At 40.1% G+C, this 12,604-nt stretch overlaps 2 gene segments (V, D, J or C); both read right to left on the bottom strand.

Annotated features, from left to right (window-relative positions):
• Positions 1-2,275: 2,275 nt before the first annotated feature.
• Positions 2,276-2,994, bottom strand: LOC112842859 (T cell receptor alpha variable 3-like). The segment is given in 2 exon segments: positions 2,276-2,670; positions 2,755-2,994. Coding segments are annotated over 2 exon segments (435 nt in total).
• Positions 2,995-11,004: 8,010 nt separating this feature from the next.
• LOC109195401 (T cell receptor alpha variable 38-2/delta variable 8-like) lies at positions 11,005-11,740 on the bottom strand. The segment is given in 2 exon segments: positions 11,005-11,416; positions 11,507-11,740. Coding segments are annotated over 2 exon segments (429 nt in total).
• Between the last annotated feature and the right edge of the window lie 864 nt (positions 11,741-12,604).

Below are 12,604 nucleotides of genomic sequence, written 5' to 3' on the forward strand. Positions count from 1 at the left end.
GCTAAGACAGCTGGGTCAAGAGATGACTTTTTAAGTAAAGGTTTAACTACAGCCAGCTTGAAGGCCTGTGGTACATAGCCGATTATTAGAGATAGGTTGATCATATTTAAGATTGAAGCATTAATTAATGGCAGGACTTCTTTGAGCAGTTTTGTAGGAATGGGGTCTAAAAGACACGTTGATGGTTTGGAGGAAGTAATTATTGAAGTTAACTCAGAAAGATCAATTGGAGAAAAAGAGTCTAACTTAACATTGATGGTATTAAGAGTAGCTGTAGACGATATTACATCTGTGGGATGATTATTGGTAATTTTTTCTCTAATGATAAAAATTTTATTTGTGAAGAAGTTCATGAAGTCATGAATAGTTAACGTTAAAGGGATTGTTGGCTCAGTAGAGCTCTGACTTTTTGTCAGCCTGGCTACAGTGCTGAAGAGAAACCTGGGGTTGTTCTTATTTTCTTCAATCAGTGATGAATAGTAAGATGTTCTGGCTTTGCGGAGGGCTTTCTTATAAAGCAGCAAACTATTTCTCCAGGCTAAATGATGATCCTCTAAATTTGTGACACGCCATTTCCTCTCCAGTTTACGAGTTATCTGCTTTAGGCTACGTGTTTGAGAATTATACCACGGAGTCAGGTACTTCGGATTTGAGACCTTAGTTTTCACAGGAGCTACAGTATCCAGAGTCGTACGTAGTGAGAAGGTAAAACAACCTACCAATACCTACACTCTTCCACAAGTGGGGTCAAAAATGACCTAAAAAAAATCAATGCATTTTGCAACAAACTCTGTTGTTATTCTTCAAAATCTTTAAAACGAAGAGTTGTAATATTTTCATATTCCAGGTATTCCTCATAAAACATGATTGTGACATGAGGCCATTTGCATTTTTATTTACTTTTTCATTAATTTTAAAAAACTGCAGTTTTTGTGTCCCTTGTATCACTTTTGTATGCTTGCTTGTCAAATACTGTAGAAGCTGGGTCTTCCCTCTGAAAGGTTTTTCAGAACTGAAGAAGCTTCTCAGATGAGAGGTGAAACGTCTTCAAGCAACTTAAAGACATCCAGACGCTTTTATTTCCAAGCTGCTTAGACTACGATGACCTGGATGACTGAGAACCTTCACAGACACACAAACTGGTACATCCCAGTTCTCACTTCCTGCAAGAGTAACATGGCTGCCATGAGGCCAGCTAGGATCCCTGTGGACCTTGCCCTACAAATGATCCAGGATGGATGGGATGAAGAGCCCATCGGAGGAAATGGATATTGTGTCTAACAGAATGAGCCCCTTTTACTGCTCTACCCACTATATTCTGAATAGTCGGCCAGGACTTGCACCTGGGTTTAGTACTGTCTCCCCAGTAGATGCATGGAAGATGTTCATGTTTGATAATATAATAGAAGAGGTGCTGACATGCACAAACATGGAGGCACGAAGAGTAGCCACAGACAGGGGAAAAGAGTGGAAAAATGTAATCAGACATGACCATGGCCTTCATCTGATTGACCATTTTAGATATTAAAAAAACATCAGAAAGGACAGTATTTGAAATACACAGAAAACTATAAATCATGTATGTTACTGTGTAAAAATGAATTCCTGATCCATCAAAGTGTAAGTGGGAGAGTTGCTAAGAAGTAAAGGTTTATAGAAGATTCATAGGAACTGCTTGGGGTCATTTTTGACCCCACTTGTGGAAGAGTGGGGTAGTGATACAAAAACTGCATTTTTAAAAAATTAATGAAAAAATAAATAAAAATGCAAATGGCCTCATGTTACAAACACATTTTATGAGGAATACCTGGAATATGAATATATTACAACTTTTCATTTTAAAGATTTTGACGAAAAACAACCCTTGGGGTCATTTTTTTTTTCTTTGCACGTACTATAAATCCCACTTCCCTCCTCTTTGAAGAGTAGTCAGATATCTGTGACAAACAAATAAACTCAGTTGTTTGTGGCAGTTTTTTCCAGCTCAGGAACATTTCTAGACGCAGAAATTTCTTGTGATCTAAAGATCTGAAAGAAAGTATTACTCCGATACTTGGCTGCCAGCTAAAGACAGAATTGACCTCAAGGTTCTATTATTTGTTTTAAAGCCCTCCATGGTTTGGCTCCAGGTTACATTTCACATCTCCTTCGCAGATCTCCTCAAGTCTAGTGTTGTAAATGACCTACTAATTTTATTAGTTTTTAGAATTGAGTTTGACAACCCTGCACTATACAAATAAAGTTCACTTGTCTCGACTTGAATCAGAGGTTTAACAGTGTGTGGCTCCCTCTAGTGGATGTTGTGGAGTATTCTGTTGTCTTTGCTCCAAAGGTTTTTGTACAGAGTTTTGGTGTTTCCTGTCACTGTGGGCCTCACAGCACAGTAGTACACAGCAGAGTCTGTCACTGCAGCAGAGGAGATCTGAAGAGTCATCAGTGTTTTATCTTCACTCACTTTAAAAGTGATTCCAGGGACTGGATCTGAGATTTTCTCTCCTGTCCCTGAGTGAGAGAACAGGAACTTTGGTGGTTTTCCAGGATATTGTCGATACCAGAAGAAGTAATCTCTACCATCAGCAGCTTTGGAGTATCTATAGGACAGAGTAGCAGTGCTGCCTTCTACACTGAACACTTCTTTGTTGGTTGGAGTGAGATCTTCACAGCTGACACCTAAAGGAACAGAAACATATTTGATACTTTTATAAATCATCACAATTCAAATGTATTTCTTTAAACACACAGATTGTAACGTACCTGTTAGAATGGTGAGAATCAGTAAAGAAAGTGCATAATAGTCCAAAGACAACATGTTGAATGAAGGTAAAGTTTATGGTTTGTGTGCTGAACTCTGTTGAATGTGGAGGTTTCTCTCTCTTCTAGTTCAGTAACAGCTCAGCTCCTCCCTGAATCTCTCCTCCTCCTCTCTGATCTGGGTTTGAACTTCTCTCACTTCCTCCTGCTTTACACACTAGTAGCAGCATTTTCACTTTAAGGTGGGAGCTCATATTTCATCAGGCTCCAGCTTCCCTGATTCACTGAACTGGGATAATCTGAAAATGGATGGATGATTAAGTTTTCAGTGTAGTGGCTGAAATGAAAAGAATAATTCAAAGTCTAAACAAAAATACACTGCTCAGAAAAATAAAGGGAACACAAAAATAAGGCATGCTAGATCTAAATGGATGAAATATTCTTATTAAATACTTTGTTCTTTACATAGTTGAATGTGCTGACAACAAAAATCACACAAAAAATTATCACTGGAAATCAAATTTAGCAACCCATAGGCTACGTTCACACTGCAGGCGAAAGCGCATCAAATCCGATTTTTCTGACCCTATGCGACTCATATCCGATCATGGTATGACAGTGTGAACGGCACAAATCCGATATTTTCAAATCCGATCTGGGTCACTTTCGTATGTGGTACTGAATCCGATACATATCCGATGTTTTAGAAAGCGACTGCTGTTTGAACGGTCATGTCGCATTAAATCCGTCTTTTACGTCACTGACACAAGACAGACGCCAATTATCAGCTCCCGTGAAGACATCGTGAACGCTTCCTGGCCATCCAGTGTAGATGTCAGTGAAACTGTTGGGAAGACAACGTGAACATTTTATTTGTACTGTATAATCTGCAGATTCTGACAGAATCTGCAACTATCCTTTGAAGCACCGCTCCTCTAAAACAGCAATAAGGATAATTATTAGGTTATTTACATTATTATGTAAATAACAAAATAACTTAAAGCAAAAATTGGAAACGTAACGTCCGAAGTCTTTATATTAAGGCCATCAGTCAAACAATATTGTTTGCTCTGGGTCTAAACAGAGCAAGTTGTGTGTGACGTCTTCTTTTGCGCATGAGGTCTAGCATTGTCTTACATTCGGAGGAACCCAGGGCCAACCGCACCAGCATATGGTCTCACAAGGGGTCTGAGGATCTCGGTACCTAATGGTGGTCAGGCTACCTCTGGCGAGCACATTTACTGACGGCGGAGGTAGCGGTCCTGCTGCTGGGTTGTTGCCCTCCTACGGCCTCCTCCACATCTCCTGATGTACTGGCCTGTCTCTCGTGGTAGCGCCTCCATTCTCTAGACATTACGCTGATAGACAAAGCAAACCTTCATGCCACAGCTCGCATTGATGTGCCATCCTGGATGAGCTGCACTACCTGAGCCACTTGTGTGGGTTGTAGACTCCGTCTCATGCCACCAATAGAGTGTGTCCCGATTCGAAATACTGAGATCCAAAACAAAATACCAAAGGCCCAGAAGGATGCAATCAAACAGATGAGTTTATTGAATACACATGCGGGGAGGTACGAACTGCCAAACATCAGTTGTAGAACTCCACCCAAAAAGACACTTCAGATTGCTTTTGATTCATCAGGGTTGACGCCCCCTCATGCGTTTACAAAGATTGTGATATATCAGATACAGTAAATATTCATTTTCATAAGCTAAAATAGACATAGAAGTTCCTGTCTCTATCACATTTTCCATATAAGGCCACTCGCTGCATCCTCCAGATGGTCCTTGGGGATGGCAGTCATCTGGCCACCTCTTCTGTCACCTGTAACTGGGCAAACTCAAATACAACAAGAAGCTGAATACATTCAGGCCTTCACTCCAGCCTGTTTCTTGATTAAATGTATTATATGTGTTTTGTAAGCGTGCATGCATTGAACCTTCCATAGCTCCAAGCCACTTACTCCATGTTTTGCCGGGACATTCACACCCAACGGAGCTTTCAACCTTCTAATTAATTGACTGAGCCACAACTCTTTAATAAGCACCAAACTGCAATGTGTATATAAAATGATTACCTTTCCACCTGCAATAAAAGAGTATTATGTGATTATGATAACACCTGCAATATAGATTTTAATGTAATGTTGGCAGCTTCAATAACTGTTTCAATAAAATGATTATCATATGGTTTAATGCAATGATCATGACTTAATGCAAAGTTAATTAATGCAATGATAATGATAAGAAGCATAATTAGCAGTAAGATATTTCCCTTATTCCACACTCCCCCTTTTGACCCTGTTCACAAACAGGGTCACCACAGTCCGTCGAGTCACTCCTCCTTCAGTCGGTCACCTCCACGCCCATCAGTGGCATCATGGCGACCCAAGTCACCGATTCTGAGTTCACGGCCCTTGTTATTACCTTCTCCAGCAGTCCTCTGGCATAGGGAATGAAACAACAACCTCAGGTGTTCGAGGTGGTCGACCAGAACACACTTCGTAATAAGCACTCTGTGTACACAATTATTATAGTTGTCCCGTTCAGTGCTTTCATCAGTATGCAGAATGCTTCGTAAGGTCCAGCGTGTTTAACATATATGGTTAGATGTACTGATGTGCTTATGTCATGTGCGTTAGATGTGAGTTGTCATGTGTCCATCTCTCTGCTCGGCTCGTGTAGTGTGTTCTGCCGTCTTCCAATGCGGATTGCATGATGAACAGAGCCATTGCCAGTAGTAAGTTGCCAGCTTCCACCTGAGAACACTTCATGCTTGGGGTTGGTCACACCCAAATGTATCAGTACATTACAATATACTACTATACTACTAATATACAATAGTCCATTATAATGTTTTATTCATATTTCATTTTGTATCCATCAAGGGCTTCGGGTGATCTGCAGTTTCACCCTTTCCCAAGCTGGAGACATTTTCCTGTGTTATAACCTGTTTTGGTATAGCATTTTATTTCATTTTGCTGCTCTTAATGTAATGGTACATTCTAATTATACTTCATTAGACTTAACCAAAATGTATATGCTTTCCTCCCTTTGCTCCTGCTTTAAAGCAAAAAACTTGGTCACTTCAACAAGCGTTCGTTATTCTGTAACTTCATTTTATATAATAAGACTAATGTCGAGCTGCATGTGTTATCTCAATATTTTACATGTCACACAATTTAGTTACAAGCAAAATTTCTATTCGGTTCCTCTTGTCTGTCACTTGTTATTGGGCCAGCTCAAATTCAGTTAAAAGCTAAATGAATTTCAGGCCCTAGGCCTCACCTATGTTTAAACCATATGTGTTTGTAAGCGTGAATGCTGTTTATCCTTCTGTTGCTCCAAGTCCCCTACACTATATCGACTGAGACATAACGCTCATCGAAGCTTATGACCTTAACTGGACCGAACATCAACTCTGTTAATGAGCACGATTGCAATGTGTAAGAAAAAATCATTTCTACATATTTAATCTCCAATATTATTCATTTGAGTCAGCGAGACTTTTAACATCCTCATAAAAGCTCTCCTCTACCCTAGAAATAAATCTATTTACTATCTGTTTCTAAAGCCTACATTATAACAACTTATTTTAAAAATCAAAAAAAGATCCCACATTTTCTTCTCATAAAATGTGCACTATTTTCCCCAAAGCATATCCTTTATTCCCACAGTTTCCCTTTAAGTTTGGTGTACAACTTCTTATTAACACCAGCAATTTATCTTCTAAACAGAATTCAGTTCATTTTACTCCTTTCTTTAGAATTAACAATCTCTGCCTCAGTTTTACCATCTCTAAATTATCAAACAACCCCAATCGTTATAAAATCATACTAAAACCCATTTCAAATTAAATCTTAAACCCCTCTCTTTTTTGACACATCTCATGTGGCAAAAAACTCAACATGCTTCACCCAAGCTTAACAAATTAAACGGGAAAAAGGTTAGTCATATCATATCATTTCTCAGAACACTTCAGCCATCCTCCTCTCCGGTATTTTGCTCCAGCCCTGAAAACCTGTGTTTAAGGAATAAGATCAATTTAATTATTATGTCAAATCTTCTCCAAGTCGTTGCTCCATGCAAAGTCTGGATCCTTGGAACTTCCTGGAAACAAAACCTGTACTTAACTCTCCCCCTTTATGATCCAGTCTGTGTCATGACAAAAAATAAACTTAAACAGAACAGTTATTAATCATGTATCACCTCAGTTAATGGTAACTTGAGTTATATCAAAAATGTTTCCCTTTTAGCATTTAGCCTTCTCCCAACACTATAATGTAATAATATGGTCTAACCCAAATCAATAAAACAGAAATTCACTCAAGGGAACATCAGCATCCCCAGATTTAAGTCTCCCACTTGTCCTGCTTATGGCAAAAACAAAACAAAGCATCCCCTTTCTTTTCCTCACATGGTAAATTTGTCCACATTTATTCATTCCCACCTTAGTCCAGTCACTCACATTCACTTACATGCATTCACACATGATATTTTTTGCTGATCTGCAGCCTTCTGCGCACGTCATCAGATGCTCCACATCAGCAAAATGAGCTCAATCATTTGTTTTATTTCGTTTTCCTTTTTAGGAAAATAGTTCTCTATACTTTTGACTGGATTGACTCGCTGCAATCCTTTTTCAGACAGGGACTCGCCGCCAATCAGTCTCTGATTGTAATCAATTATAATTCTGTAAAGCCCACCTGATTTTCGTACTTGGTAATTTTGTCAGCGCCGTCAGTTCACTCTCTTCCAGGCCTGCTTAGAACAAAAATGAAAAAAGAGAGCTGATTATTAGCTCATCAAAGTACAAAACAAAATCACCTGACAGGTTTTTTCCTAAGTGCACTGTTACAAAAACTATGGGCCCTTTTAGACATGTCCATGTTTATCAAAACTCCCTCTATTAAAATGAAAAACAACAGCCCCAAAAAATCTTAAACAATCTTAAATTTCACCCATTCAACGCACTGAAAACCTTGTCAAAAGATCAAAGACCGTTTGCACAATGTCACCCTTCCTCACTTTACCATGTGTTCATTCAGCATAAAATATAAACCGATTTCAACAACGTACCATCACTAAATTATAAATTTCCTGTCCAAATCTGCCCCTCTGAACAGACCTGACCACCGTAATCAAATATCCTGATACTTTACCATTATATATTTTGCCAAATAATCTTCAACAGTCACCACTCTCTCTTGAACTGAAAGCCTCCGACACACACACACACAGGAAGTGTCTCTGCTCCAGCTAATTTGCATACTGAGTCATAGCTCAACAGCCAAGTTGACAAGAGAAATACATGTTTAAACCTTATCACATTATTGAATTATTTTCATTTTCTTTCCATACTAATCACTGGTTTTGATCACTCAGTACAAGAGCACTCCTGAGTCACTCTTATAAACACTAATCACTTTTCTTTTGTTTTTTCCATAACTCACTCCCTTGTCATACAGCTTCGTTTGAGTTATTCCACAACAACTCTATTTTATCCAAGTGTGTTTTAAGTGTATTTTCTTCAACATTCACACCATTTTAACACTCATGAAATTAGCAGGCTGATTTAATTACATATGTTTGTGTTCTTAGCCAAGTTTTAATCACTATCTATGCATTACTCTTCATGAGCTTATCTCTGTAAGGTTAGTGCATTTTCTGTTTGTATGTGTGATTTTTTATAAATGTTTCTTTATGATCTTTGTGATCTTGTAAATGTTTCTTTTGCAGTGTTTCAAACTCCTTTTGACAGGGTGTGTTTTCTCTCTCTGGTTCATCACTGGTCATTGTGAATGACATTTCCCCTTCGTCTGTGCCCAGTGGCCTTACCTGTTAAATCCCGTCTCCTCCAGTGACTCCAAGGTCACTCCGGGACTTAGGTTCAAGCAATCGTGACTGCGCCTTGCCTTAGGTTGTCCCAGGGTTTCGAGGTGGGATCTTACCCGTCATGGGCTGTCCAGCCTTCCATGCCCGCCTACTACAGGGGCCAACTGGGCAAGGGTGTTATCAGGTCTCGGGGACACACTGGTTCTGAAAATTAAAGGAGTGTAAACTGCTTTCTTTATTAAACTTTCCAACAATAATTTCACATGTAACAGTTTGTGTACGTGCGTTTTCAATTCATTAATGTAATTGTTAGTTCCTGTATTTATTTCTCTCGGTCTGTCTCTTTTCTAAAACCTGTAATTAATATAATTTTATTACTTTATTACTTTTCTTAAAACATGCATTCGCTTCATCTTCTTAGAATTTAACTCTGTCTATTTCTCTGGGTGCTCCCCTGACATCATCAGTCACACACACACATACTTCCTGTTTCTTCAGGCAACAGGCAGACTCTGTCTCCCTTTAATTTTCACAGTTTACAAACGATCAGTAGTTCTACTAAATCTTGATCTAAAAACAATACACCTTCATTTCATGCACACTTTTAAATAGAGCTCTTTCAAACATAAAAATAAACTCAACCTCTCCTACCATCACTCATGCATTTCTTGAATTAAAAGCACTTGCAAACTTTAAAACATCCTACTTTACATCACAAAAGAAATATATTTCATACACACTTTTAAATATTCTAACCTCTTTCATACGCCATCAGTCACTGCCAGCATTCAAAAGTCACCAAAACATCAGCCAGAAAGCATAGCTACTGAGAAGTGGTCTGTGGTCACCACCTGCACCACTCCTTTATTGGGGATGTCTTGCTACTTGCCTATAATTTCCACCTGTTGTCTGTTACATTTGCACCAGAGCATGTGAAATTGATTGCCAATCAGTGTTGGTTCCTAAGTGGACATTTTGATTTCACAAAAGTGTGATTGACTTCAAGTTACATTGTGTTGTTTAAGTGTTCCCTTTATTATTATTTTTTTGAATAAAAAATTAGAAGGAGGTCTGATAATGATCAGAGGGAGACTCTGACAAGGGTGGAGGGAACATAAGGGAACACCGCTGAGGGCACCTAACAAAATGATCTGAGAGGAAGACAAATAAAACACAAGAAACAGAGCAGCAGTTCCCAAAATAAAACAGGAAGATGGACATAACAGAATGAGGAGACAAGATTAACTTGACACAACTAAACAGGGAAACTAGACGACCATGGAGACAGGACACAGAGAGACAGACACGGGGACAAGACTGAGGACACAGAAAGGGAACAGGAAAGGAAAACAATCAACCTGAAGTCCTCTATCACTAACTAGAGACACAAATGCCACGACAGAGAACCAACAAAGGGATCAGGAAAACTCAAACACACAATGAAACTAAAACATTATCAGAAACAAGGAGCATAAACTACTGCTGGAAACCAAAAACTAATAATGAAATTACGAAACTCAAAATCCTGATGATTCAGGGACCCTGACAGTTTCAGTGTGCAGGTAGCAGTCAGAGCCTGCTGATTTACAATGATTTAGATTTCTGGGTGACCGTGGTTCAGTTTTCGTGGGTTGGGAAGCTCATCTTGTAACCGGAATGTTGCCGGTTTGATCCCCAGCTCTGTCTGTCTTGGTCGTTGTGTCCTTGGACACTTCACTTACCGCCTACTGGTGTTGGCCAGAGGGGCCGATGGCGCAATATGGCAGCCTTGCTTCTGTCAGTCTGCCCAGGGGAACCGTGGCTACAACTGTAGCTTGCCTCCACCAGTGTGTGAATGTGTAAGTGAATGAATAGTGGAATTGTAAAGCGCTTTGAAGGTCTCGAAAGGCGCTATATAAATGCAATCCATTATTCAGTAACATACATGTGGTGGCACAAAACAAACTGTGTTTTTCACCAGTGAAACCAGAGAGAAGAAGAAGAAGTGGACACTGTAGATTCTTAGGTTCACAATATATTTGCTCAGATGTGATTTTTGATCAACCTTCAAATCAGGTTCAAAATGAAGCTTTGAGATTTAAAGTGTGTTTAGACTTCAACAGTGTCACTAACAGGTCGACTAAGACCAGGCTGTGATCTCAGTCAGAGAGCACAATCATTCTGAGACTGTTAAACTGCTGAGTGGATACTTGGTACCTTAAATATGTTTTAACAGTGTCACATATTGTTGTCAGTATTTAGTAAAATTTTATGTTTGGTAACAATCTGAAGACGGTTTCTTCTTGGAAAAAGATCAAAGTGAATCTGTGGTGCTCTGTCATCAACATTTTACAAAACAATTTATTGCATGTTGACAAAAAGAAGATGAAGCCAGTCAGTGTAACCAGAAGCACAATGTTTCAGTCACAGGAACAGAACCAGAGGTTTAACAGTGTGTGGCTCCCTCTAGTGGATGTTGTGGAGTATTCTGTTGTCTTTGCTCCAAAGGTTTTTGTACAGAGTTTTGGTGTTTCCTGTCACTGTGGGCTGCAGAGCACAGTAGTACACAGCAGAGTCAGACAGCTGAAGCTTCTGGATCTTCAGAGGAACTGATCTGATGCTGGAATCCAGTGTGGATGAAAATCTGTCTCCAGCCTCTGTTTTCCCTTCACCAACTTTAAAGCGACTCAGGATGAATTTGGGGCTGTTGTTTCCATCCTGTTTGTACCAGTAGAGATAATGATTTGATGAGCTGGTGTTATAGAGACAGTGAAGTGTTACTGTGCCTCCTGCAGCAGCAGTCTCTTCTCCTTTTGCTTGCAGCACGTTGTCTTTTTGTGCTCTGCATTCTGTAAAACACCAACAAACAGTATCAGTGTGCTGTTAAAGAATCATGTCAATGTTGGATTGATATCAAAGAAACAGAGTTGTGTTCATACCGAGGCACATAGCAGCCAGCAGCACTGAGATGAACAGAGGCGTCATATCTGCAGTGTAGAGTAACTGTGAGCTACAGCAAGTATAAAGAAGCTGTGATCTCTCTGTTTAGTCTTCATCAACACTAAGTTGGTGGATTAGAAGGAGGAGCCTGATCACAGTGACAGGACTCATTCACAGCCCTGTGTTATTCCCCCTGCTGACAGCTTTACACTCAGCACGTCTTTCTGCTGCTCTGCTTTGTTTATGTTCCAGGAAGCAGGTTTAACTTACAAAAGTGTCGAAAAAGAAAGAAATCATTCATGGAGCTCAAAGAGCAGAGCCTCCATTATAATCCAGTTACCTGAAGAATATGAATGTGCATCATGATGTTTATCTTAGAAAACAAGAAGACAAAGAATAAAAGAATCTTCAGGCACACAGTTGAGTCTGTTGAAGCTGCTTTCTGGAATACGACCCGATTAACAGGAAAGGAGAGCAGCAGTCATAGAAAATCAATTGTGAATTTGAATTTGAGATCAAGACCAACTCCAGACAGAGACAGAGACCAGCCCCTCTCCAGGAGAATGGTTCCAGCGCCCCAATCCATGTGTTGACGTGAGCCCAACTATATCTAGCCGGCACTTCTCAGGCTCATGCATTAACTCAGGCTACTTCTCCACCAGAGAGGTGACACTCCATGTCCCAATTGTTAGCCAGGGATCAGTCTGCCAGGGCCTTCGCTCCTGGCCGCCGCCCGGCACACATTGCACCCGACCCCTACGGTGCTTCCTGCTGGTGGTGGGCCTGCAGGACGATATGCCCATGTCCCTTTTTCAGGCTGTGCCCAGCAGGGCCACCAGATGCTCGCCATCGGGCACCCTCACAGGGCCTGGCTCCAGGACGGGGTTCTGGTGACCCTATCCCAGGCATTTCATTTACCTGTTACTACCACACACCAAATCCGGTCATTTGGTACTTCCTGGCTTGTGTAGCCACTAGGTAACAAAAGCTCAACACTGCCCCCTAGCATTGTGGAGCACTTCTGTTGTGTTTTGGAGTATGTACGTGCTTTGTCTCTAGGGGCAACCATAAATATACTTTTATTTATTCACTCCACA

This window comes from Oreochromis niloticus, linkage group LG18 (genome assembly GCF_001858045.2).
Source record: "Oreochromis niloticus isolate F11D_XX linkage group LG18, O_niloticus_UMD_NMBU, whole genome shotgun sequence".
In the NCBI taxonomy this organism is placed as follows: domain Eukaryota; kingdom Metazoa; phylum Chordata; class Actinopteri; order Cichliformes; family Cichlidae; genus Oreochromis; species Oreochromis niloticus.